The sequence below is a fragment of the Musa acuminata genome, chromosome BXJ3-9, assembly GCF_036884655.1.
Source record: "Musa acuminata AAA Group cultivar baxijiao chromosome BXJ3-9, Cavendish_Baxijiao_AAA, whole genome shotgun sequence".
Lineage (NCBI taxonomy): Eukaryota > Viridiplantae > Streptophyta > Magnoliopsida > Zingiberales > Musaceae > Musa > Musa acuminata.
The window spans coordinates 16,224,872-16,252,372 of NC_088357.1; the positions used below are offsets into that span (position 1 = coordinate 16,224,872).

The 27,501-nt window shown below is 42.0% G+C and overlaps 1 protein-coding gene and 1 long non-coding RNA gene across 3 annotated transcripts; one reads left to right on the forward strand and one right to left on the reverse strand.

Moving 5' to 3' along the window:
• Nucleotides 1-448: 448 nt before the first annotated feature.
• On the reverse strand, nt 449-3,831 carry LOC135648288 (uncharacterized). 2 transcript variants are annotated; one of them, XM_065165786.1, is made up of 5 exons: nt 3,675-3,831; nt 2,885-3,066; nt 1,465-1,680; nt 1,118-1,248; nt 449-823 (listed from the first exon to the last, which is right to left on the reverse strand). In XM_065165786.1, exons 1-5 carry the CDS (start codon nt 3,750-3,752, stop codon nt 633-635), a joined length of 798 nt encoding a protein of 265 aa, XP_065021858.1. In that variant the 5' UTR covers nt 3,753-3,831; the 3' UTR covers nt 449-632. The 2 variants fall into 2 exon arrangements, with proteins under 2 accessions (XP_065021858.1, XP_065021859.1); XM_065165787.1 differs by having other exon boundaries at nt 3,583-3,714.
• Nucleotides 3,832-4,082: 251 nt separating this feature from the next.
• Nucleotides 4,083-5,712, forward strand: LOC135648380 (uncharacterized). Its single transcript, XR_010500946.1, has 2 exons — nt 4,083-4,439; nt 5,427-5,712. It is a non-coding gene; the product is annotated as an uncharacterized LOC135648380 (long non-coding RNA).
• Nucleotides 5,713-27,501: the final 21,789 nt, after the last annotated feature.

Sequence of the window (27,501 nt, forward strand, 5' to 3'; positions counted from 1 at the left end):
AACCCAAAAGCCTCCTACTTGATCACCTCCACGAATGACACGTGACAAGAATCCCAAGTTAAGCTACTGATTCAACTATATATAAACAGAAAAAAAAAAAGGTTTTTTTTTTTTTTTTTGCAAAAACCAATATATCCACAAAGCTCACAGTGTGAGTGCTACAGACTGCACTAATGGTCACAACTAACATAAACCAAACCTTTTGTTGTGCTCTCTTCTAGTTGGGTTTGCATGGTTAATTTCATATGACACCATTGGATATGAATGGCGACGAGATAAATGTGATTTTTCAGCTTGCAATGCGATGTATGTACATTTGTACTGTCTCAACTTTAGATTGAATGTGCACACAAAGGCATGATCAAGTTGGGACATTTCACAATGGTTTGCAAGTGAGGCCTATAACTTTTCCAAAGTGATATCTATCAAACACATCGAACCAATATCATACACAGTATCGGTTAAAATCAAAATCAAACTTTCCACATGACATAAGAATCCACTTGAATTCGAAAAAACCTGAAGGTAATGGTAGGAACAGACTATAACCTTCCCAGTTACCCTTTTTGCTCATTTTCAGACCTAAATAATCACAACCTATTGATTGTTTGGAAAACACTTATGGAAATAACTTAATTGTTGTTATGGAAGCCTGGAAGAAGAGAAGTCAAGAACCCAACAACAAACAATTGAATCTCTTTCACCACTCCCCAAAAATTGTTTCCATGTCCTTCACGTTCTGGATGATTGTCATTGGTATCTGGTTGCTCCTGGTTTTCGGCGGGTTGGTTCCGATTCTGATCGTCAACACCATGATTTTCAACTGCCGCCATTAAAAAGGCATGTTTTAGTACAGAAAAAACACATGGTTCCAGCTCAACTTTGTTTGAAATGGCTTTCCAGAATTTGATAGAGGTCCATCCACAAAGAAGCAATTGCATAATCCACAAAAGGAAAATTTGGTACCATGAGTACAATTATCTCAATGATTCACTTAGGTGATGTTCCCAAAACTCATTGGCATGATGTTATAGATTGAGATGAAGAAAAGCAAAATAGTAGTTAAGACTTAAAGAGGACATCAAGGAACATACTCTTCACAGGTTTAGATGCGTACCAGGTTGAGGATTATTCTGACCATCACGACCAACAGGAGGGCCATTCTGTAGCCATATAGGAGCTTGCAATCGAGGAGCTCCTGCTTGCTGAAGCCATTGTATAAAAGGAGCAAGAGCACCAGTTTGATATCTATGAATTAGGAAGGCATAAAACAATTAAAAGTTGAGACACAATCCACCAGAAAAGCTATTAAGACACCAGCCAAGACTCTACTATCACATTTACATTTCTGATAATAGCCAAAGGATTGTAGATTGTTGGTGATTGACTGGGACTAAATGCAAACTGTGGCAAATGAAAGCACAAATATATTCCAGGTATTATAGTGAAAGAATTTGATCTCACAGATAAACCAATGATGCAAAGAAAATAAGGAGAATGAGCTTTTGTGGTGATCCATCCTGACTGAGAAGAAAGACCATCGCCGCCAACTTGATGATCAGACCCAAGTCAAGCTGAAATGCAAAGTGGAATCTCCTTACTGCTACTTGTCTTTGAGGGCCATGTTGCTGCCTCGCTTCCTGCCCATGCTCATCACTAGCTCCTCCAAAACTTGGCCTCCTGAAAGATGCACATAAGATATAAGAAAAGAATGTGTTCACATTATTGTTTCTAGTATACTTTCACTCTGTTTATGACATAGACCAACAAGCACAGTTGCAGTTTCGGCCAATTTTAGCACAGTACATCTGATTCCTCATCCAACACTGATCTGGTGTAATTGATTTGCCAACCTTATAGCCAGAAATAGGTTGGAATTGGCCAGAATAAATCAAATGCAACCAAAGTTGTTGGATTTTGAATATTCGTAGCTGATTGGACATCCTCAAAAGAGTAAAGAAGAGGGAAGAAGGAGCAGAAGGATTCTAAGATGAAAGAAAGGCAAAAACGAATTCTGTTCAGCTTACTATGTAAATATTATAAAACTTATAATCCTGCAGCAAAATCGTTATAATAAAGTGGTCAACGGTCAAAAAGTATGATTCTGCAAAGCAATAGGTGTTCTATTTTCATGGAAGTTATTTAGGCAGAAGGATGCTGTTTGTATACTCTTACCTGTTTAAATAACATGCTAATGCACAATAGCAATGTAAATTTATATGGTTACCAATTGTATAATTAATAATATTTAGACTGAATATAGTCCATTCTTCACAGTCTTATATCTTGCTTTTCAAGAAACAGTATCTTGCAAAACAAATTTTCAAAAGATGGACATTGATTTATACGACGGATTGACAAATGATAATCAGAAAATAGAAGGCACAGTTAGGATTAATGTCACCAAAACCAAGGACAAAACAGCAAGGAAAATAACGGTAACAATGTTCTAACAGAAAACCCTCTGACAAATTGGCAAAAGTCAATTACCAGAAAAAGCATCAGCTATTACAGTGAAAAATAATTAAACAAAAATACGTTCTCAAGTTTATGTGTGTACTTAAGTTTAACGAAGGATCAAATGGGCAATACTGCGTAACAGTAAATTTTTCTCAAAGAAGAACTTCAATATTGTCTCCAAAAATTGAAAATTATTGATTGAATGCAAACATGACAAAGCTACACCTCATTTTATATCCAGTTTTAGGCAAGTATCTTTACATTGCAGAGGCTTCACAGGTGAGCCTGGTTCCTTGCTTTTAACAACACAAATATCAGGGGGAAGTCTTAAGAAACTAAAAGCGACTCGATTTAAATGCCTACAATTTGATTAAACCCAAATGAAAAGATGATATGATTTTAGCAGAAGGAAATAAAAGCGTACGTTGGTATGTTATACTTTAATGGAATGAGAGTATTAGGAGAAAACCCAGCCATTGGCCTAGTGTATGGAAGATATGGAATAGCATAAATTCCTGATCCATGTTCAGTGTAATCTGGATTTTGGATAGGAAGCATTCCAGGCAAAATGAGTGGAGACACCTGGAAGCCAGAAATACCAGGTACCTGAATTGCCAACACATATGAGGTCAGTAACCATCAAAAGACAAAATAATTGGGCCCTTCTTAGAGGAATTAATTTCTCCAATGCAATTAATAGTGCACAGAAAAGAGATGTGCACTAAAAAAAATATATCCAACTTTAACATCTACGTTGAAGAATTTACACAAGCTGATATATTATATTTTCCTCGAGAAGAGGGGAAATTATCACTTCGCTTCAGATGGTTACTTACCGCACATATGGCTCATATATTCCCGAATGACACCAATTACCCATCAGAAACGAGATGTAACGAGAAAAGGGATAAAAAAAACTAAATCTTTAACGCCTCCAAACTCGAGTTATAAACCAATGACTCGGAGAAAACAGGTGAAGCCCAGATATCGATTCTCAGGACGAAAGTCACCAAACGCAGAGTTGAACGAATGGAAGCGAGACGTATAATCATAAAATTCCGAAATGGACAAGAAAGCAGAAGAATCGTGCTTCACCCACATGTCGGCAGACACAAACCCTACCTCTAACGAAACCGATCCGATCCAGCAAATGAATCAAAAAGAGACGGCCAAGCCATGGGCGGGGTCGAAGGGATCCAAACGATTACACGCACCTGAGGTGTAACAGCGCTATTCGTGGTTGGAGGTGTCGGATGGGGATGAGAGCGATAGGTTTGGGGTTCTTCCGCCATCGCCGAAGGGAAAACGGAAACGATGTGTTTCGCGGAGCGAGATATGGAGCGAGTTGAGCCGTATGTTGTTCCTCAGGCAGCAGCTATAATAAATCAAGCCCGACACGTCACACAATTGATCTGCACCGTCCACGTTTCGGAACACGGGCTGATGCACCGTAGTTGCCGCCAGCGAGGCAAAATCCGTCAAAAAGGAAAACGATTCGTGAACGCGCAGATTGCTATCGGATCGGATCTCACTGAATGCCCGAATCCAATTCTGGTGAGAAACATGCGACCCGAATGTGAGTCTAAATACGAGAATTTTCGAATTCAGATCGGAAACTGGGGTCGTGGATCCGCAAAGTCCGCCTCTTTTGTGTTATCTCGATTTATCGGGTTAGGGATTTTAGCAATGGTGGTGCTCCGATGGCGCTGCGAGCGTTCTACAACGAGATCAAGGGGATGAAGGTGAGGGAGATTCCCTCGAACCTGAAGCCCAAGCTGTCATGGGATCACATCAAGAAGAGCGCGGACCAGGCGGTTGATCGCTACATCTAGAAGTACATCGAGACAATCTCCATCCAGCCTCTCTACCATGTCTGCTTCGTTGGCATGATCTTCTCCTACCTCGTCGCCCTCCCCGAGGAGCGCTGCCACCCCGAGCACCAGCAGCACGCCGCCGCTGCCGGCCACCGATCCTCCCAGGTCGACCCGTATCTCTGTCCTTGATGTTCCGTCATGGTTTTGGAGTTAAAACGAAGACTATTATCTTTAGATTATGATTCGATTCGTGATGTTTCGAATCAACCTAAAAGTTCTAACTGGTCTTATAATCAACCGAAATATGTTTGACTGCAAGATTTGGGTTACAGGTTATGGATCGATTTTGCTTTATTCTTATTGCTAAAATAAGAATTAAGAGTTACAGTTTACAATACTGTTCCAATCCGCCGGGAACAGAAATTATCATAAAGGGTTAAAGATCATCATGCATTGCAGTTGCAAACTAGTTGAGTAATTGGATTATTTTTAGCTTGTCTAGATTCCCCATTCCTGAGTCCGTTAAGTATTTTGACTGCAGCAAAAATGACATACATTTTCCAGGGGAAACAACAAAGATTGGCATGAAATTATTTATATTGGAATAGTAGCTTTATCCTTGTAACCCCCAATCTACGGAGTCTTAGCTGCTAAGTTGGCTTTAAAATTTGTCAGGAATTATTGTTCAAGTGAATCTTTTTATTATTAATTATCTCGCATACTGGTAGAATGTTGTTTTCAGAATAAGCTCAAATTATCATGTGTATGGAAGCATTTCTGGGTAAATTTCATGTTCTATCTGCTTTCTGTTTAATCTCCATTGTGGGCCTGCTCTGGTTCACACAAGGATATGTTAATGTTCTTTGGACTCAAAACATAGCAACTTCGTTTTTTGAGCCTTTCTTTTTTTGTGCTTTTGCGGTCCCATTTTTATTGAATACTCCATGGCAAGGAAAATAATCTTTCTTGAGTGTGATCTAACACCAACCATAGTCATTGACACAGCACTAGAAAAAGTTAATCGGGCGATTCTGGTGTTGTAAATGAAATATTACATGCAGTGTAAAGTGTAAATCAAATGCGATGCACTCGGATTTTTAGTGTCCATTATCTTCTTTTGGACCTCACTCAATATCATTTTGTTCATGTCAGGGTTGAAGAGCTTTCATTTGGACGATGAGGAATGGATACCTACATTCATTTTCGACTTACCTAAACCAAGCTGTTTGTGATTTATTTGCAGCTGCAGAATTGAAACAACAGTATGTTTTGATTTTTTTTCCTGAATTTAATTGTCATGGGACAACTATGTCTATGATCATGATGCAAAATATTTTCTGATTTTTTTTTTTGGCAAAAACAGCATTATTCACCGGTGCAAAAGTATGCATTAGTACATTTGGGTAAATAAGTTTCTGAATTTTTTTTATTAAGGTAATTTCTGAGTGTTTTATCTCTGCCATTATGGAAACTGAAGTATGTAAATTGCTTTGCTATTAAGTGGTCCTTACCTGCATTTGTGTCTTGGTACCTTTTGCCTTCTTAAACAATCATGCAAAACCGGATGCAAAATCATGCAGAAGGGGAAGTAGGAAGAAATAAAAGACATTAATACCTTTTGTACATGACAGGTGATAAATATTTCCACAACCATGTTCACTCGTTAGTCTATCTCTATCCTGAAACAATGATATGCTAATGAAATGTCATATGACCAACAGTTCATTGCCTCTTTGCAAGCACAACCAGGACCAACTTTGGTAACTTTATAGCAAAATTTGCCTGTAACACTTTGTGGATGATACTTTATATGAAAAACTTGAAGAATTAGAAAAACATCTTTCTGTGACATTGTTTGAGGCAAGATATTGGCCATATACTTTCCATTTCCTTCCCCAGAAATTTAGATAAGACCCATTCAGATAAGAGAAGGATGAAGGTGTTAAACAGTAAGATTATAATATATGTATGTATGTATGTATATATATATGTATGTATGTATATATATATCTTTCATATGTTCTTCAACATTTTGAAAATTCAGATTAGATGAAAATCTAAATATTTATATGGTAACTAGACTTCAGATCATGCGATTATGTGATAATACTTGGCTTTCTGCATTGCTTGCTCTCAATTAACTTGTGCGGATATACCAATGTGTGTGTTGAGAAATGTTAAGACTTGGAAAAGGCACCTACTTATATATTCAAATAAAGTAGGTTATGGTTGCTTCCCACCATGAATCATTGGATGATAGCCCTTTTCCTGTGTGTGTTTGTTGGAGTATTATGCAAATTTGCTTTGTTGAATTAAGCATTATCAGTGATACACAGCTGTGTCATTTGACCCACAGTAGATTAGAAGATAATTAAAACTTGGTTGTTTTGAAATACAATGATAGTGTTAGGAGGATACAGAGAGTAGGCACTTTTTCAAGCTTCCAATAGATAGCATCAGAGTATTCATTAAAAAAATACTACAGTAAGCTATATATAAAAAGCTCCCATACACTTGTATTTAAGAAGTTTATATCCTCTAATCAATGAAATAGTGTGTTAGAAGTAACATAGGACCACCTCAAATCGGTTTACTTTAGTCACTTGCTAGGCTTTCCAGGTCTGCCAGTTTCACGAGGAACAGTTAATCTGTATCCTTAGCAACTAGACTGTTAGTATGATAAATCATGTAGTGGATGAGAACTTTTAGACAAGCTCGATGCTAGAGCAGTCCATGAAGAAGAGGAAGATGAGGACTTCAGTTTTGTCAGACCAGGCCATCAGGGAAGAAGCTAGCTAGTTTGGTCTTTTAGAGACTTGCCCACTACAACGAAGCATGCATGCCTGTGAACCAAAAGCAGAAATCCTAATGTCCGAGGCTCCGGGGATTCCCCTGGTTTTTGTCAAAGTATTACTGTGACTCCGGTGTTAGGATGGATATAGTTGCGCAAAGACTGATTCGTGGTGCACCCAACAAAAACTCTCGTTCCATGTTGTTTTAGTGTTGAAAAATTAACAGGAATAATCAAGGATTTGGAAGATATATAACCATTGTTATCATTGGATGTTACTTGGACGCGATGACGTCGTCGTACGATGGCAACACCGGGGCAACGTGGCGTCACGCATGCGAGTGGCGGCGGAGCGGGCGAACACGAGATCCTGGAGATATCCACGTGTGCTCACATTATAGTTGTATCACTTGATCAGCTCACATTCCTAACTCTCAAGTGATGGCCTAACGGATCGATCGAGCGACCACTACTTCCAAAGCAAGCAAGAAGGACCACAGAAATGACTTAAAGGATATATCATGTTGGAGGACCTCAACGATGAGAGAGAGAGAGAGAGAGAGATCTTGTCACTTTGCAGAGCCACGGGATGGGAAAGCGACGCCGTGAACTCGGCCTTGGCTTTTTCTACGAGGCGGTCGCGGTGCCAACGAAGGCCGCTAGCTTTTCTGGCTGGCTCGCTTTGTGATCTCATGTGCATCGGCTGCCTCGGCTTCCAGCAGCACCAGAGACGCCATGAGTGACTCGTGCAATCTGGACGTGAAATTGCATCAGGACATGTTTCTTGTCCTGATCTGCTCCGCAGATGAGGGGTTGTTGTGGTTATCGAATGCTTTGGATGTGTGATGTGATGTGATGTGAAGCAGCAACTCGGATCAAGATCATCTGTCTGGATAAAAATGCCTTAATAGTAATTGTACCATCATACTGAAAGTGCAATTAGTGTTGACGTTGGTCATCATCAATTTGGGTTGGCAGAATATATCCGACCTAAGAAATCTAGCTTGAGAAGATCTAATACACTCGCTATCCTGTCCATCAAACATTCACGGCAGTAAAATCTTTAAAAATAGTTCACGATGGGATTTGAGGTTTGGTGAGGGAAAAAGAGAGCTTAAATCTTCATTGATTCTGTTTTGATTTATGGGATGTGGTAGCCATTTTTTTTTTATCGGACTGACTCCACATGTATACACAATAGTCATATAAAAAAAATTGATATTAATTTTATGATTAGGGAAATATTTTCTCAATCAATCAGATATATGTCCATTTCCTGATTGGATAAAAAAATATTAGTCATACTAAAAAGCATTGATTTTAATCGTGTTGTAAGAAATACTTTTCACAAGGTAAAAAGATCAAATACCCCAACAATGCAGACAAACACACAGCGCACCGCAAAAGTTACTCAGCAATTAGAGTTGGTTGCATGTAAAAAAACGAGATTAAGATTTACAATTTGTGGAATTGCACTCTCAATCCCCACCTGATACATAGATAGATAGATAGATAGATAGATAGATACATTATAGTCTTTTCGGGCTCTTCTTCCTTATCTAGCTGAGCTTTCTTTCATGTTAAGCAACGATAAATTGCCAGTGCTCTTCTATCAATCTTCAGCAGAGGCTGTTGTTGGAGCACTGGCAATTCATAGCTCTTCTGAATTGAATTGCCAGCAGTGACGATGACAGCATTCTGATCTTTCGTGTTTGTATACCTGCTGGTACTTTGGAAGACGTGGATAATGGGGTGGGAGGTAGGGGCGCTTTGCCGCTAGATTATTCCGTGTTTCTCTGATTCACATTTAAAGCCGTGGTAGACTCGCAGATATAACCTGCGTCTGAGAGCATGTATTCCCAGTATATATATAACCTGCGCAGGTGCAACATGAAACCATGAGAAATCTCCATCCTCTGCAGTTACTGAAAACCAACCCAAAGTGGATAAGCATACTTGCGTAATATTTGATCCATTCCAAAAGAGTGGCAGAGACAATTCTACCACCTATTAATGCATTTTGGGTGTTCCATTCGCTCTGGTAGTGAGTGCAACAATGAGAAAAAGGTCTTGCAAATTAATGCATTTTGGGTGTTCCATTCGCTCTGGTAGCGAGTGCAACAACGAGAAAGGTATGCATGTCTAAGCATATATACTCCTCGTAGTTTTAAGCAACATTTTACCAGCCTGTTCATTTAGTGTGGATTCTGGAAATGGTTCTATGAGCAGCAGCCATCTATCTGATTACCTGTTGGAAGCAGTAAAATGGATCACATAAAGGTACATGAATAACATACAGAAATCTTAGTTTTCACTCTCCTACGGATAACATCAATACAGCCGGTCAAGTCTCGAGATAAACATCAACAACAACAGAGATTGCTCTAAAAAAGAACACATTCGAGTGGTTAGATGATTCAACAGGATCGTCTTCTCAATGGCTCTAGCTTTTCAACATATCCAGACCCGGAGTGACCGTAGAGATTGACAGAACATGACGGTGGATCAGGAGTGCTTGGAACTTACAAGCAACACATGTCTTAATCTAAGTGTGTTGACACAAATTTCACCATTTGTCGCAATGTTTGGATGGAAAATTTTGGTCAAGAAGTAGCCTGCAAAATGATAATTTGTTGCAATTATAAACAGCATGACTTGCTAAATTAGATAGCAGTAACATAATAATACCTCACAAGACAGCAAAAGCTTCACCGTTCTCGCATGGAGTTCTGGCTGCAGTTTCCGTGTGGTACAAGCTTATCGACCCTCATTTTTCATGCTAAAAACTATATGGAAACATATTGTCCAGTATCACATACCAGGAGGACCCTCGATATCAGCAAATCTAGTAAAAATGTCATGATCGTTTACAACCACTTAAATGTCTTTTGGGAGGTGAATCATCTAAACTCTTTAGTTCCTTACCAAGTTTTAAAAAATAATAATAATAATTGGAATACATTTTCATTATAATAAATAACGTATATGAAGCTCTCATCACGTGGAATTGAACTTGAGACCTATTATACTATATAACAATGACTAACCAACCCTCATGCCTCAAGACACTTTCTTAACAAATTGCTTAATAGAAAATTCTCATTGGATAGAAGAATGCCTTAACAGAGATACTTCCTTAATAACATGGATGAACTTATGATAGATCGATCTCCCTAGTGTATGTTATTTGTTAATAATATTATTTTAATTGATGAGAGTCTAACTTTACATTAATTATAAACTTGAGCTACAAAGACAATCCTTAAAAATCAAAAGCTTTTTATACAATTCTAGGAATATATGAAATATAATTTTGGTAATTCTAAGAATAGACATGAGATTATAGTTAAGTTATATGGATAACAAGCTCCTTTAAATGGAAGCTTTAGTTATCTTGAATTAATTATTCAACAAGATAGAAAGATCGATAAAGATAGTATTCATAGAATAAAAATAAAATGATTAAAATGGTAAGCGAGTGTGATCATAAGATACATTTGAGATTAAAAGAAAAATTTTATAAGATAGTTACAAGATTAGTAGTACTTTATAACCCTGAGTGTTAGGCAACTAAGAAACAACATACATAAAAAAAATTATGTTTTTTATGTTATCGAGATAAAAAATGTTAAGGTGGATATGTAAAGTTCTTATAAAAGATATACAAATAAATATTTTTATTCGTGAACAACTAAATATCATTTCGATGGAGGATAAGCTGAAATATCATCGTTTAAAATGGTATGAGCACATATTTAGAAGACCTCCAAATGTAATAATCAGAAGAAGTGAAATGATTAATTTTAGTAGTACAATAAGATGTAGAGGAAAACATGAAAAGATCTTAATGGAAACTATAAATAAATATTTAAATACTTCGAACTTAATTAAATATGTGAATACTTATATATCTTAAAAATGACAAAAGACCCATCTAGCTGAAAGTGAAATATTCAGGACTTATGACTTTATTATTGTTATAATATATTCTCATTGATTAACAGCATATATTAATGAATATAAAGGGGAAAAAAAAAACTAATCAGAAACTACATTGAGCCCAAATACAATTTTGAATTAAAAAATTTTCAACATCACACTTACCATTGTTGGAAAAGAGACTCAAAGGGCCTCTAACTTGGACCGTTGACATGAGCTGTCAATCAGGTTGCTGTATCCACGCAATGTTTTAAGTGTCGTTCATTAAGTGTATCACTTCCAACTGCAACAATATGAGGAAATGGTTTAGAAGAGTTAGCTTAATATTTCTCCAAAAGTATCATAGTATTAATTAGTTCTTTAAGATATAAAACAGTGTTAATCAGAATATCATAATAAGTTTGGGATAAAAGGTTACATACAGCACATAGCTACTAATACGGTCTATTTGGGGTCCAAGACACATCACAGTCAATGTCACACGTCAGGTCAGAATCCGTATCAAGGCACTGCTCGGCACGTCTCGTCCCGGGAATCCCGAGACGATGTCACCCCCAAGACACGTCGAGTCAGAGACCGTACCAAGACGCTGCTCAGCACGTCTCAGGAATCCTGGGATAACGCCGCCTCCAAGACATGCCAAGTCAGAATCCGTACTAAGGCACTGTTCGGTACGTCCACTACGCCAACCCGCGTATGACCGACCCTCATACAGAAGTATAAAGACCTCTGGCTGGCATCCGACCCGAAGGAGGCAAAAATCAATTGAACCCACCACTGACTTGCTCGTCAGAGGGGCCAAAGTCGGGAATCACCCAACGAAGGCCATTTTTGCAAGCGAACGAAGGCGAGCTACCAATCAGCCCGGGAACGAAGAGACGCTGCTCAATGCAGATGACGACCAGACCAAGAGACACTAATCAAGACCCCATCACGAGGGCTCGATCAACCTCGGCATCCAGCTTAGCTGATAGAAGACTCTCGACATCGACCCGTGGACCAGGCCGTGCTGACTCACTAGTCACGACACGTTTGTTTACCAATATTTTGGCGCTAGAAAGAGGGCCATATCATAGGAGCATCTCGCAGGAGCTCTCCCTAAAGGAGAACCACCAACTGGTCACCCCTCCGCCGGGCTCGGAGATCAGTCCCTTCCCGCCCCCCGAGACGGGGGGATCCCGGTCTCGACGCCAGATCGTTACTGGTGCCTATTCAACGACCCGGAGTTGTCGCCCCCCAGACTTACCACAAGATCCTCGACCGTATCGCCTAAGGCGTTCCTTAGCCTAACCAAGCATGTGCAAGTAATGGCAGGGATGATGTAGATGCTTGTTCCACTCATTCCCCATATCATGCGGCTAGCTGCTCCCCCAACGGACCCGACCCAACAGGTCGAGACAGGAGAAGCTCGAGAGCAAACAATGGACCCGAGAGGTCCGCCCAAGCAGAGCGCACCCACCCCCTACCGAATCACGCCACCTTGCTCCGAGCCTGACACCATATCGTCTGACTCAACAGACGACTCATTCAGGGTCCAACTGACCCGGGTCAACCAACGCTTGGACGAGTTCCAGCGCGAACTTCGAAAATCGCGGAACAAGTCCAACGAAGATGTTGCCCCCAAGACACGCCAAGTCAGAATCCATACCAAGGCGCTATTTGGTACATCCACCATGCCAACCCATATACGACCGACCCTCATACAGAAGTATAAAGACCTTTGGCCGGCATCCGGCCCAGAGGAGGCAAAAAACAATTGAACCCATCACTAACTTGCTCGTCGAAAAGGCCAAAGTCGGGAATCACCCGACAAAGGCCATTTTTGCAGGCGAATGAAGGCGAGCTACCAACCAGCTTAGGAACGGAGAGACGCTGCTCAACGCAAATGGTGCTCGGATCGAGAGACACTGATCAAGACCCCGTCGCGAGGGTCCAGCCAACCTCGGCATCCAGCTCGACCGATAGAAGACTCCCAACATCGACCCGCGGACTAGGCCATGCTGACTCACCAGTCACGACACGTTTGTTCACCAACCGCTACCACAGTAGTTTGACTGAAACAAGTGGATCTTAAATATTATAAATCACCTATGATATGTAACAAGAAGTCCTTTTAGTTGCCTGATCTAAAAGAAACAAAGATATCACAACTCAATTGAAAAAACGAATCTAAATCTACAGGAGCGGAGTTAAACTGTTGAATAAGTTCTCTTTAGTGACATGAGATGTCCTAAATCAAATCATTCATGCTAAAGATTATAACAACTACAAGATACTGTGATTAATTTTTTTTTTTAAGGTTCCGAATGCTCATAAGTACCTCAAAAGTTGCAGTTTCATTCATCATCTCCAAAAGTTGATAACCACAATTAATAAGCATTCAGATATTCAACTATACAAATCCTGCTTAATCCATATATCTTAAAAAATAGAAGTATCATAATATATTACAATCATGTGCATTTAGATAATGCCCAGTATCATAATATATTACAATCAATAGGCAATGCATCTTCAATTACATGCTGCGAGAAGTCGAGTCAAATACCACAATATATATATATATATATATATATATATATATATATATATATATATATATATATAAAATTTTAGGTTAAGTATGAGATTATTAGTCATAGGTGCTCGGTAAGGTAATCACGTGAGTGATGACATATGTGACATGCTACGTAGTCTTTTCATTTATTATTATTATTATTTATTATATTATTATTATTATTGTTATCAATATTTTTTCATTTTACGTCATATGCTGGATATATTGTGATATTCATAAATCTATGTAATGAGATCACGATAATGAGACCGATTTGTCTTTAAACATGAACTCTAAATAATCCTGGTCATAGGTTACGAGAAGGACATCGAGATAACTAAATAGAATTGTGTGCTATATACTCGTCCATATGATGGAGGTGGCAGCTACATCCATCATATGGACGGGTATACAGCACACCAGTCTATTCGGTTATCACGATGTCCCTCTCGAGTAACCTATGACCGGGATTATTTAGGATATGTGTTTAAAGGTGAATCGATCTCATTATCGTGATCTCATCACGATCCGATACCCATTGCACAAATCCAAGGACATTACAATATATGTATGCATATATGTAATAGTTATAAAGTGATATACGCCAAAATATAATAAGCAAAAAGATTCTGTATCAAGTCACACGTGCCATCACTCACGTGATTGGCTTGCTGGGCACCTATGACTAGCAATCTCCCACTTGACCTAAAGCCAATCACCTATGTGTCTGATCCCCATCAGACCCCTGTGACGCTCAAAGACAATTTGAGACAACGGCTTTGTCAGTGGATCTGCAATGTTATCTTCGGATGGAACTCTTTCCACTGCTACATCTCCTCGGGCTACGATCTCTCTGATAAGGTGGAACCTCCTCAGAACATGCTTAGATTTCTGATGAGACCTAGGTTCCTTTGCTTGAGCAATCGCCTCGTTGTTGTCGCAATATAGGGAGATCGGCTCCTTGCTACCCGGCACGACTCCCAAATCTATAATGAACTTCTTCAACCAGACTCACTCCTTTGCTGCATCTGATGCAGCAATGTACTCCGCCTCTGTGGTCGAGTCAGCAGTGGTATCTTGCTTGGAACTCTTCCAGCACACTGCTCCTCCATTCAAGGTGTACACATACCCTGAATTCGACTTGCTATCATCGACATCAGACTGAAAACTTGAGTCAGTGTAGCCTTCAATCTTAAGGCTATTACCTCCATATACTAGTAAAAGATCCTTAGTCCTTCTCAAGTACTTAAGGATACACTTTACTGCTTTCCAGTGCTCCAAGCCTGGATCCGCCTGATACCTGCTCGTGACACTCAGAGCATGCGCTATATCAGGCCTAGTACATAGCATGGCATACATGATAGACCCTATTGCTGAGGCATAAGGTATCATATTCATGTTTGCCCTTTCTTCTGGAGTCTTTGGAGACATACTCGTAGAAAGCGATATCCCATGTCTCATCGGTATGAGGCCTCTCTTGAAATTTTCCATGCCAAACCTTTTGACAATAGTTTCTATGTACCTGGATTGGGACAAGCCAAGCATCCTTTTGGATCTATCTCTATAGATTCTAATCCCCAAGATATAGGATGCTTTCCCTAAGTCCTTCATGGAGAAGTGTCTAGATAACCAAGCCTTTACTGTGGATAGCATTCCTACGTCATTCCCAATGATGAGGATGTCATCCACATATAACACCAAAAAGGTGATAGTGCTCCCACTTACCTTCCTGTACACACAAGGCTCATATTCGTTCTTAACGAAGTCATAAGATCTTATTGCCTCATCAAATCTTATGTTCCAACTTCGAAAAACTTACTTTAGTCCATAAATGGATCTAAGCAACCTACACACCTTATCTGGGCAGTTCTTGGACACGAATCCCTCAGGTTGCATCATATACACCTCCTCCTCGAGGTTCCCATTGAGGAATGCGGTTTTCTCATCCATTTGTCAGATCTCATAATCATAGTGTGCTGCAATAGCCAATAGAATTCTGATGGATTTTAGCATTGCTACGGGTGAGAATGTTTCGTCGTAATCAACACCTTGTTTTTGACGATACCCCTTAGCCACTAGCCTTGCTTTATAAGTCTCTACCTTTCCATCTACTCCGATCTTTTTCTTAAAGATCCACTTGCAACCGATGGGTACAATACCTTCGGGCGCATCAACTAGGTTCCAAATCTTATTGGAGTACATAGAATCCATCTCAGAATTCATGGCTTCTTGCCACTTCCCGGAGTCTATACTCATAATAGCCTCCTTGTAGGTCTGAGGATCAATATCCTCAACATCCTCTCCTCTAATATATCCCACATATCTCTCAGGAGGATGTGATATCAGACCTGCATAAAGTTGAAACTTGTGTATTAGGTACCTGAACAGACTTGGGCTGTAGAGTGGTGCTTGAGCTTGGTTCTCCAACCTCGCTCAACTCTATCATTCTCCCACTGTCTTCGCCAAGAATGTGTTCCTTCTCAAGGAACACTACTCTCTTAGCTACAAAGACCTTTTGGTCCTCGAGATGATAGAAATAATACCCACAAGTTTCCTTGGGGTATCCCACAAATTTGCATCGCTTTGTCCTTGATTCTAACTTATCGGGGTTGTGTCTTTTAACATAGGCAGGGCAGCCCCAAATCTTAACAACCTTAAGATCAGGCTTCTTCCCTTTCCATATCTCATATGATGTAGACACTACCGACTTAGTTGGAACTCTATTCAGAAGGTAAGCTGCGGTCTCTAGGGCATATCCCTAGAATAAGATGGGTAGGTCAGCGAAACTCATCATGGACTGTACCATATCTAATAGCGTACGATTCCTCCTTCCAGAGACACCATTGAGTTGAGGTGTCTAAAGAGATGTCCATTTGGATAATATCCCATGGTCCTTGAGGAACTAAGTAAACTCTGTACTTAAGTACTCACCTCCTCGATCTGATCGAAGAGTTTTGATACTCTTTCCAGTCTGGTTTTCCACCTCATTCTTATACTATTTGAATTTCTCAAAGGCCTCGGACTTGTACTTCATTAAGTACACATATCCATACCTTGAGAAATCATCAGTAAATGTAATGAAGTAGGAGTAACCTCCAATGGCATGAGTTGACATGGGTCCACATACATCACTATGTATGAGTTCCAACAACTCAGTGGCTCTCTCTCCAGTTCTACTAAATGGAGAGTTGGTCAGTTTTCCACGAATGCAAGGCTCACAAGTTGCATATGACACATAGTCGAATGGATCTAGATATCCATCATTTAGCAACTTTTGAATCATTCTTTCATGGATGTGACCTAGCCTACAATGCCACAGGTTTGCACTGTTCAACTCATCTCGTTTCCTTTTGGACACATTTACATTCATGATATGTAGAGTAGTGTCTAGCATAAACAAACCTTTATGCAATATTCCTCTCGTCAATCTCCCCTCGGCTTTGCTAGATTTACAATAAATTATAGATGTGATAAGCAATACTGGTATCCAATACCAATGCACTATCACAAAAATCTGACAATTGGAGATTGATCATAAATGTACCTGAAGCTTCACCAAGCTTCTATTTCACCCTTTCTGCAAGGTACTCTTTGTAGTTTCTCATCCAGTGCCCATCTTTACCACAGTGGAAGCACTGGCTTTTGTCCTTTGCTAGGTCTTTCTTAGCAACCTTTGCTTTACCTGGTCTGCCCTTGCCCTTTCCCTTCTTAAGGGACCTTTCTACTTTCCTTTTCCTTTTGGTCTCACCAGTGTAGAGAACTGGCTTCTCTTTCTTAATAGTACTCTCTGCCTCCCTCAACATATTGAGGAGCTCTGGGAGAGTCACCTCAAGCTTGTTCATATTAAAATCCATTATGAACTATGAAAAGGAATCTGGTAGGGACTGAAGCACAATGTCCACACACAAGTTATCCTCTAGGACCATTCCTAGACCTGTGAGTTTCTCTATCCACTCAATCATCTTTAGGACATGGTTCTGAACCGGTGTCCCCTCAGTCATCCTAGCGCGGAAAAGGCTCTTGGATATCTCATATCGTTGAGTCCTTCCCTATTCCTCAAACAATTTATGGACATGTAGGAGAATGGATCTGGCATCCATCTTTTCATATTGTCTCTGTAACTCAGGAGTCATAGAGCCCAACATATAGCACTGAGCAAGAGTGGAGTCATCAATGTACTTCACGTAGCGAGCGATCTCATCCTCGTTTGCCCCTTCTTCGGGCGTAGGTATCACTGTATCAAGGACGTACACGATTTTCTCCGCTGTGAGAACAATTCTCAAGTTACGGAGCCAATCCGTATAATTTGGACCAGTGAGGCGGTTGACATCAAGTATGCCACGTAAGGGATTTGAAAGCGACATTTTCTGAAAATAAAGATGCAGCAGAAATGAATAACATGCAGATTTTGCAAGAAATAAACTATCAAGATATGGACTTCTATCTTAATATGCTCCCACTATTTTACTAACGAGTCACGCGACACCCTCAGCACGTGAAACGGAAGTCTCCGGTAGACTTCTAGTGGGGATCAGGATCCAATCAGGGTCTTAGTGTAAACTCGAGGGACTCGACCAATCACACTAAACCTAAAAGGTAGGCAACTCTTGCCGATCACAACTCCTTGTGATTCCCGTCCTGTTCGACCTCCGAATCACCATGGCCTCGAGGGACTCGACCAACCATGATGCTCGGTTAAATCAACACCTTCGTTACAAGATGAGTTTGATTTGATGATATACCCTCGAGGGACTCGACCAAGTATACCATGCCCTCAGGTCACCGGTGACATCTCTATGTCATAAGCAAGATAGCGAATCGCGATATAGGTGAGTCTCGAGGGACTCGACCAACTCAACCTACACCGGGAATCGGTTCCTACTCATAACGATGGAAGGCCACGTGGGTCAATCTAATTGCCTCACGTTTACCGACTTAATATTATCGAGAGATGTTTCTATGATTTGGTCTCCTAATATGACATGTCACACATATGTTGGGAAATCATAGGGGGGGCGACATCATATGTGCAGCGGAAGAACAAGAAAACAAAAAATCCCCGATTCCCAAAAAGATGTTCATTGTCGTGCGAAGATTGGTGCGCAAAATCCGCAAAAACACAAAACTGCGTATAGAGATTGTGTTACCTAGGGAGATCGTATATCCCTGTTTCCTTGCAGATCCTTAGGAGAGGGTGAAGGAGGTCAAGCGTCCTCCTCTCTAGCGGTGATCCACACAGCAGGGTTGCGACGACGCTCCTCAAAACTCCAGGCCTACTCTGAGGTGGAGAGGGAGAGGAGAATAGGAAGGGCAAGCAAAGACTCTAGCCTATGAGGCTGTGAATCCCTCCTATTTATAGAGATCCCGTGTCAAAACCCTAATGGGTCCTTTCCCTAGTGGGTATTGGATCTGCATCCAATAAGACAAGGGCTCCGTCGGATATCTCATATCCGAACCTCTACTCATCGCAATGCCTACCATATGTGTGTGACCCTCTAGGCGCAATATCGAGCTGGCCGTGAGTCATACCTGTCAGAACCCTTTCTAACTAAGTGAATTATTATCTCTGTAATAATTCACTCGACTCATCGACTACGGAAGTACTAGGCCACTACGCCGTAGTCCCCAGACGATACAGGGGAATCCAATCCATTGGACCTGTCTGTCCTCAGTTACCATGTACCTATAGTCCCTCATCCATCTAATATCCCAGAGACCGTATATCGAGCATGGTGCTGTCAGACCCATACGGTTTCTACTCGAGTCTCGCTCTAATCGGATTCTCCCGGAGAACTCTTTCTCTCTCAACCCGAATGACCCTGGCCAGGGATTTGTCTGAGCAAGAACACATGGGATATTCCTCTCATGATACCGAGAGTGGATGATCCTCTATCGACACTCAATAGCCCTCGTAAGGTCGACTACCACTCCCAATGACCAGCTGTACTAGATCTGGGAACAGCCAAACCTATAAGTCTGGTATCAAAGAGTGGAGCACTCATACAGGACATCCTTGGTGTCTCAAGTCTAAGAACCAGATACACCACTAGGACTACGGAATCGTTGTCTGACAATAAGGCATCATCAACCATCCAGCATTCCGTAAGCGGATCAATCAGTGAACTCATTCTCCAATGAGCACCTGTATTGTATCCCTAGTGTCCCTACACGAGCAGCTATGAGACCAGCTGCATCCATCATATGGACGGGTATACAGCACACCAGTCTATCCGGTTATCACGATGTCCCTCTCGAGTAACCTATGACCGGGATTATTTAGGATATGTGTTTAAAGGTGAATCGATCTCATTATCGTGATCTCATCACGATCCGATTCCCATTGCACAAATCCAAGGACATCACAATATATATGCATTTATGCAATAGTTATAAAGTGATATATGCCAAAATATAATAAGCAAAAAGATTCTGTATCAAGTCACACGTGCCATCACTCACGTGATTGGCTTGCTGGGCACTTATGACTAGCAATCTCCCACTTGACCTAAAGCCAATCACCTATGTGTCTGATCCCCATCAGACCCCTGTGACGCTCAAAGACAATCTGAGACAATGGCTTTGTTAGTGGATCTGTAATGTTATCTTCGGATGGAACTCTTTCCACTGCTACATCTCCTCGGGTCACGATCTCTCTGATAAGGTGGAACCTCCTCAGAACATGTTTAGATTTCTGATGAGACCTAGGTTCCTTCGCTTGAGCAATTGCCCCGTTGTTGTCGCAATATAGGGAAATCGGCTCCTCACTATCCGGCACGACTCCCAAATCTGTGATGAACTTCTTCAACCAGACTCCCTCCTTTGCTGCATCTGATGCAGCAATGTACTCCGCCTCTGTGGTCGAGTCAGCAGTGGTATCTTGCTTGGAACTCTTCCAGCACACTGCTCCTCCATTCAAGGTGTACACATACCCTGAATTCGACTTGCTATCATCGACATCAGACTGAAAACTTGAGTCAGTGTAGCCTTCAATCTTAAGGCTATTACCTCCATATACTAGTAAAAGATCCTTAGTCCTTCTCAAGTACTTAAGGATACACTTTACTGCTTTCCAGTGCTCCAAGCCTGGATCCGCCTGATACCTGCTCGTGACACTCAGAGCATGCGCTATATCAGGCCTAGTACATAGCATGGCATACATGATAGACCCTATTGCTGAGGCATAAGGTATCATATCCATGTTCGCCCTTTCTTCTGGAGTCTTTGGGGACATACTCGTAGAAAGCGATATCCCATGTCTCATCGGTATGAGACCTCTTTTGGAATTTTCCATGCCAAACCTTTTGACAATAGTTTCTATGTACCTGGACTGGGATAAGCCAAGCATCCTTTTGGATCTATCTCTATAGATTCTAATCCCCAAGATATAAGATGCTTCTCCTAAGTCCTTCATGGAGAAGTGTCTAGATAACCAAGCCTTTATTGTGGATAGCATTCCTATGTCATTCCCAATGATGAGGATGTCATCCACATATAACACCAAAAAGCTAATAGCGCTCCCACTTACCTTTCTGTATACACAAGACTCATCTTCGTTCTTAACGAAGTCATAAGATCTGATTGCCTCATCAAATCTTATGTTCCAACTTCGGGAAGCTTGCTTTAGTCCATAAATGGATCTAAGCAACCTACACACCTTATCTGGGCAGTTCTTGGACACGAATCCCTCAGGTTGCATCATATACACCTCCTCCTCCAGGTTCCCGTTGAGGAATGCGGTTTTCACATCCATCTGCCAGATCTCATAATCATAGTGTGCTGCAATAGCCAATAGAATTCTGATGGATTTTAGCATTGCTACGGGTGAGAAAGTTTCGTCGTAGTCAACACCTTGCCTTTGACGATACCCCTTAGCCACTAGCCTTGCTTTATAGGTCTCTACCTTTCCATCTACTCCGATCTTTTTCTTAAAGATCCACTTGCAACCGATGGGTACAATACCTTCGGGTGCATCAACTAGGTTCCAAACCTTATTGGAGTACATAGAATCCATCTCAGAATTCATGGCTTTTTTCCACTTCCCGGAGTCTATACTCATAATAGCCTCCTCGTAGGTCTGAGGATCAATATCCTCTACATCCTCTGCTCTAATATGTCCCACATATCTCTCAGGAGGATGGGATACTCTATCAGACCTGCGTAAAGTTGAAACTTGTGTATTAGATACCTGAACAGACTCGGGCTGTAGAGTGGTGCTTGAGCTTGGTTCTCCAACCTCGCTCAATTCTATCATTCTCCCACTGTCTCCGTCAAGAATGTGTTCCTTCTCAAGGAACACTGCTCTCTTAGCTACAAAGACCTTTTGGTCCTCGAGATGATAGAAGTAATACCCACAAGTTTCCTTGGGGTATCCCACAAATTTACATCGCCCTGTCCTTGATTCTAACTTATCGGGTTGTGTCTTTTAACATGGGCAGAGCAGCCCCAAATCTTAACTACTTTAAGATCAGGCTTCTTCCCTTTCCATATCTCATATGGTGTAGACACCACCGACTTAGTTGGAACTCTGTTCAGAAGGTAAGCTGCGGTTTCTAGGGCATATCCCCAGAATGAGATGGGTAGGTCAGCGAAACTCATCATGGACCGTACCATATCTAATAATGTACGATTTCTCCTTTCAGAGACACCATTGAGCTGAGGTGTATAAGGAGGTGTCCATTGGGATAATATCCCATGGTCCTTGAGGAAGTGAGTAAACTCTGTACTTAAGTACTCACCTCCTCGATCTGATCGAAGAGTTTTGATACTCTTTCCAGTCTGGTTCTCCACCTCATTCTTATACTCTCTGAATTTCTCAAAGGCCTCGGACTTGTACTTCATTAAGTACACATATCCATACCTTGAGAAATCATCAGTAAATGTAATGAAGTAGGAGTAACCTCCAATGGCATGAGTTGACATGGGTCCACATACATCACTATGTATGAGTTCCAACAACTCAGTGGCTCTCTCTCCAGTTCCACTAAATGGAGAGTTGGTCAGTTTTCCACGAATGCAAGGCTCACAAGTTGCATATGACACATAGTCGAATGGATCTAGATATCCATCATTTAGCAACTTTTGAATCCTTCTTTCATGGATGTGACCTAGCCTACAATGCCACAGGTATGCACTGTTCAACTCATCTCGTTTCCTTTTGGACACATTTATATTCATGATATGTGGAGTGGTGTCTAACATAAATAAACCATTATGCAATGTTCCTTTCGTGATGATCTTATCATCTAATAATATCGAACAACCATTGTTCTCAAAAACAAATTTATATCCACTAACTGTTAAACATGAAATGGAGATAATGTTTTTGATAATAGAAGGAACAAAATAACATGCATCTAATGCAATAAAAGCTCCACTAGGCAGATGTAGGGCGACCTCGCCAACAGCTAATACAGCAACTTTTGCTCCATTACCCATCTTGAGGTCCATCTCGCCTCTCTCTAGTCTCCTAGGCCTTGCCAGAACCTGCAACGAATTACATATATGATAAGCACTACCGGTATCTAATACCCATGTGTTATCATAAGAGTCTGACAAATGGAGACTGATCATGAATGTACCTGAAGCTTCATCAAGCTTTTGTTTCGCCCTTTCTGCAAAGTACTCTTTGCAGTTTCTCTTCCAGTGCCCATCTTTACCACAGTGGAAGCACTGGCCTTTGTCCTTTGTTGGGTCTTTCTTAGCAACCTTTGCTTTACCTTGTTTGCCCTTGCCCTTTCCCTTCTTAAGGGACCTTTCTGCTTTCCTTTTCTTTCTGGTCTCACCAGTGTAGAGAACTGGCTTCTCTTTCTTAATAGTACTCTCTGCCTCCCTCAACATATTGAGGAGCTCTGGGAGAGTCACCTCAAGCTTGTTCATATTAAAGTTCATTATGAACTGTGAAAAGGAATCTGGTAGGGACTGAAGCACAATGTCCACACACAAGTTATCCTCTAGGACCATTCCTAGACCTGTGAGTTTCTCTATCCACTCAATCATCTTTAGGACATGGTTCTGAACCGGTGTCCCCTCAGTCATCCTAGCGCGGAAAAGGTTCTTGGATATCTCATATCGTTGAGTCCTTCCCTGTTCCTCAAACAATTTACGGACATGTAGGAGAATGGATCTGGCATCCATCTTTTCATGTTGTCTCTGTAACTCTGGAGTCATAGAGCCCAACATATAGCACTGAGCAAGAGTGGAGTCATCAATGTACTTCACGTAGCGAGCGATCTCATCCTCGCTTGCCCCTTCTTCGGGCGTAGGCATCACTGTATCAAGGACGTACACGATTTTCTCCGCTGTGAGAACAATTCTCAAGTTACGGAGCCAATCCGTATAATTTGGACCAGTGAGGCGGTTGACATCAAGTATGCCACGTAAGGGATTTGAAAGCGACATTTTCTGAAAATAAAGATGTAGCAAAAATGAATAACATGCAGATTTTGCAAGAAATAAACTATCAAGATATGGACTTCTATCTTAATATGCTCCCACTATTTTACTAACGAGTCACGCGACACCCTCAGCACGTGAAACGGAAGTCTCCAGCAGACTTCTAGTGGGGATCAGGATCCAATCAGCGTCTTAGTGTAACCTCGAGGGACTCGACCAATCACACTAAGCCTAAAAGGTAGACAACTCTTGCCGATCACAACTCCTTGTGATTCCCGTCCTGTTCGGCCTCCGAATCACCATGGCCTCGAGGGACTCGACCAACCATGATGCTCGGTTAAGTCAACACCTTCGTTACAAGATGAGTCTGATTTGATGATATACCCTCGAGGGACTCGACCAAGCATATCATGCCCTCAGGTCACCGGTGACATCTCTATGTCGTAAGCAAGATAGCGAATCGCGATATAGGTGAGTCTCGAGGGACTCGACCAACTCAACCTACACCGGGATTCGGTTCCTACTCATAACGATGGAAGGCCACGTGGGTCAATCTAATTGCCTCACGTTTACCGACTTAATATTATCGAGAGATGTTTCTATGATTTGGTCTTCTAATATGACATGTCACACATATACATATTTAATATATATCTACATCGCATGCAAATATATATACATATCTAGTATGTGTATAAGCAATCACACCAGATGATCATGGACCACAACCTAATATGATTAGGCCCGAGCCAGTAGGCCTAATCACTCACATCAAGATCTATGTGTGCAACGGTGCATCTCCATGCCTTGTGATCGTCCATCTCGTCCTCGTTGGTTCCGTCGACATCTTGATGCATCTTCATGCATCACGATCGTCCGTCTCGTGGGTCCCGCTATGGCTTCCACGCTCCCGCTGCGCCTCCTCATGTGATTACAACTTAATCATAGGCACGCAGGCCCGACAATGAACGAGAAATATAATGGAGGTTCGCAGACCTCAATAATAATAATCACAAGTACACACATCACACGGTCCATGATCATCCGTCCACTCATCATACATCACATGTATAAATAATCATCATCATGTAGGACTACTAGATAATAATAAAAATAATAATCAACTAAACCTTTTAATTAATTAATATTTTCTGAAATCAGGGATATATAGGGAATTTCTCAATTCCTAAGGGTATTTTCGTAATTTGGATAAAAGACAGAAACTGGAAGTTCTCAAATTCCGAGGGGCAAAATTGTCTTTTTCCCAGAAAACCCTAATTCCCTCTTTCTGCTGCCGCTGCCGCCGCCGCCACCCTGCCGGCGGCGGCCTGTGCGGCGGGGCGAGGGCACTGCCCTCGCTTGCAGGCGGCACGCCCGCTGGCGGCGATGCCGCTGCGGGTGGGCGCCCTCTTCGGGTGCCGCTGCCTCCGCAGGCGGTGCTGTCCCGCCGGGCGGCCGCCCCTGTGGGGGGCGTTTCGCCCGCGGGAGCAGCGGCGGCAGGCGTCGCGCGTCGCTGCCCTGCGGCGGCAGGCGCCGCTTCCTTTCGGCGGTAGGCGCCGCTGCCCTACGGCGCCTCTGCCCGTGGGTTGCCAGCCCCGCCGGCAGCAAGCCTGCTGCAAGCAGGCCGCCGGCCGGCTGCTGCAGGCACAGCGCTTGCGCATGCGCCGGCGCTGTGCTGCCTGGCTGCGGCTGCGGCTGCGGCTGCCGCTGCAGGTGGCTGCAGGCATGCAGATCGAGGGCAGCAACTGTTGTTGCCCTTCCTTGCTTTTGCGTTAACGATTTTGACGTCAAAATTCTTCCTAAACACAATACACGCAGTTCAAAACCAATCATTCGTACGAACAACCTGGCTCTGATACCACTGTTGGGAAATCATAGGGGGAGCAACATCATATACGCAGCGGAAGAACAAGAAAACAAAAAATCCCCGATTCCCAAAAAGATGTTCATTGTCGTGCGAAGATTGGTGCGCAAAATCCGCAAAAACACAAAACTGCGTATAGAGATTGTGTTACCTAGGGAGATCGTATATCCCTGTTTCCTTGCAGATCCTTAGGAGAGGGTGAAGGAGGTCAAGCGTCCTCCTCTCTAGCGGTGATCCACACAGCAGGGTTGCGACGACGCTCCTCAAAACTCCAGGCCTACTCTGAGGTGGAGAGGGAGAGGAGAATAGGAAGGGCAAGCAAAGACTCTAGCCTATGAGGCTGTGAATCCCTCCTATTTATAGAGATCCCGTGTCAAAACCCTAATGGGTCCTTTCCCTAGTGGGTATTGGATCTGCATCCAATAAGACAAGGGCTCCGTCGGATATCTCATATCCGAACCTCTACTCATCGCAATGCCTACCATATGTGTGTGACCCTCTAGGCCCAATATCGAGCTGGCCGTGAGTCATACCTGTCAGAACCCTTTCTAACTAAGTGAATTATTATCTCTGTAATAATTCACTCGACTCATCGACTACGGAAGTACTAGGCCACTACGCCGTAGTCCCCAGACGATACAGGGGAATCCAATCCATTGGACCTGTCTGTCCTCAGTTACCATGTACCTATAGTCCCTCATCCATCTAATATCCCAGAGACCGTATATCGAGCATGGTGCTGTCAGACCCATACGGTTTCTACTCGAGTCTCGCTCTAATCGGATTCTCCCGGAGAACTCTTTCTCTCTCAACCCGAATGACCCTGGCCAGGGATTTGTCTGAGCAAGAACACATGGGATATTCCTCTCATGATACCGAGAGTGGATGATCCTCTATCGACACTCAATAGCCCTCGTAAGGTCGACTACCACTCCCAATGACCAGCTGTACTAGATCTGGGAACAGCCAAACCTATAAGTCTTGTATCAAAGAGTGGAGCACTCATACAGGACATCCTTGGTGTCTCAAGTCTAAGAACCAGATACACCACTAGGACTACGGAATCGTTGTCTGACAATAAGGCATCATCAACCATCCAGCATTCCGTAAGCGGATCAATCAGTGAACTCATTCTCCAATGAGCACCTGTATTGTATCCCTAGTGTCCCTACACGAGCAGCTATGAGACCAGCTGCATCCATCATATGGACGGGTATACAGCACACCAGTCTATCCGGTTATCACGATGTCCCTCTCGAGTAACCTATGACCGGGATTATTTAGGATATGTGTTTAAAGGTGAATCGATCTCATTATCGTGATCTCATCACGATCCGATTCCCATTGCACAAATCCAAGGACATCACAATATATATGCATTTATGCAATAGTTATAAAGTGATATATGCCAAAATATAATAAGCAAAAAGATTCTGTATCAAGTCACACGTGCCATCACTCACGTGATTGGCTTGCTGGGCACTTATGACTAGCAACATATACATATTTAATATATATCTACATCGCATGCAAATATATATACATATCTAGTATATGTATAAGCAATCACACCAGATGATCATGGACCACAACCAAATGTGATTAGGCCCGAGCCAGTAGGCCTAATCACTCACATCAAGATCTATGTATGCAACGGTGCATCTCCATGCCCTGTGATCGTCTA

Coding starts and splice junctions, on each gene's coding strand:
- LOC135648288 (XM_065165786.1), bottom strand. CDS start 3,752: ATGGCGGAAGAACCCCAAACCTATCGCTCTCATCCCCATCCGACACCT. Junction 3,067..3,674: donor ATAGCGCTGTTACACCTCAG/GTGCGTGTAATC, acceptor TTGGCAATTCAG/GTACCTGGTATTTCTGGCTT. Junction 824..1,117: donor TCAGAATAATCCTCAACCTG/GTACGCATCTAA, acceptor TAATGGCGGCAG/TTGAAAATCATGGTGTTGAC.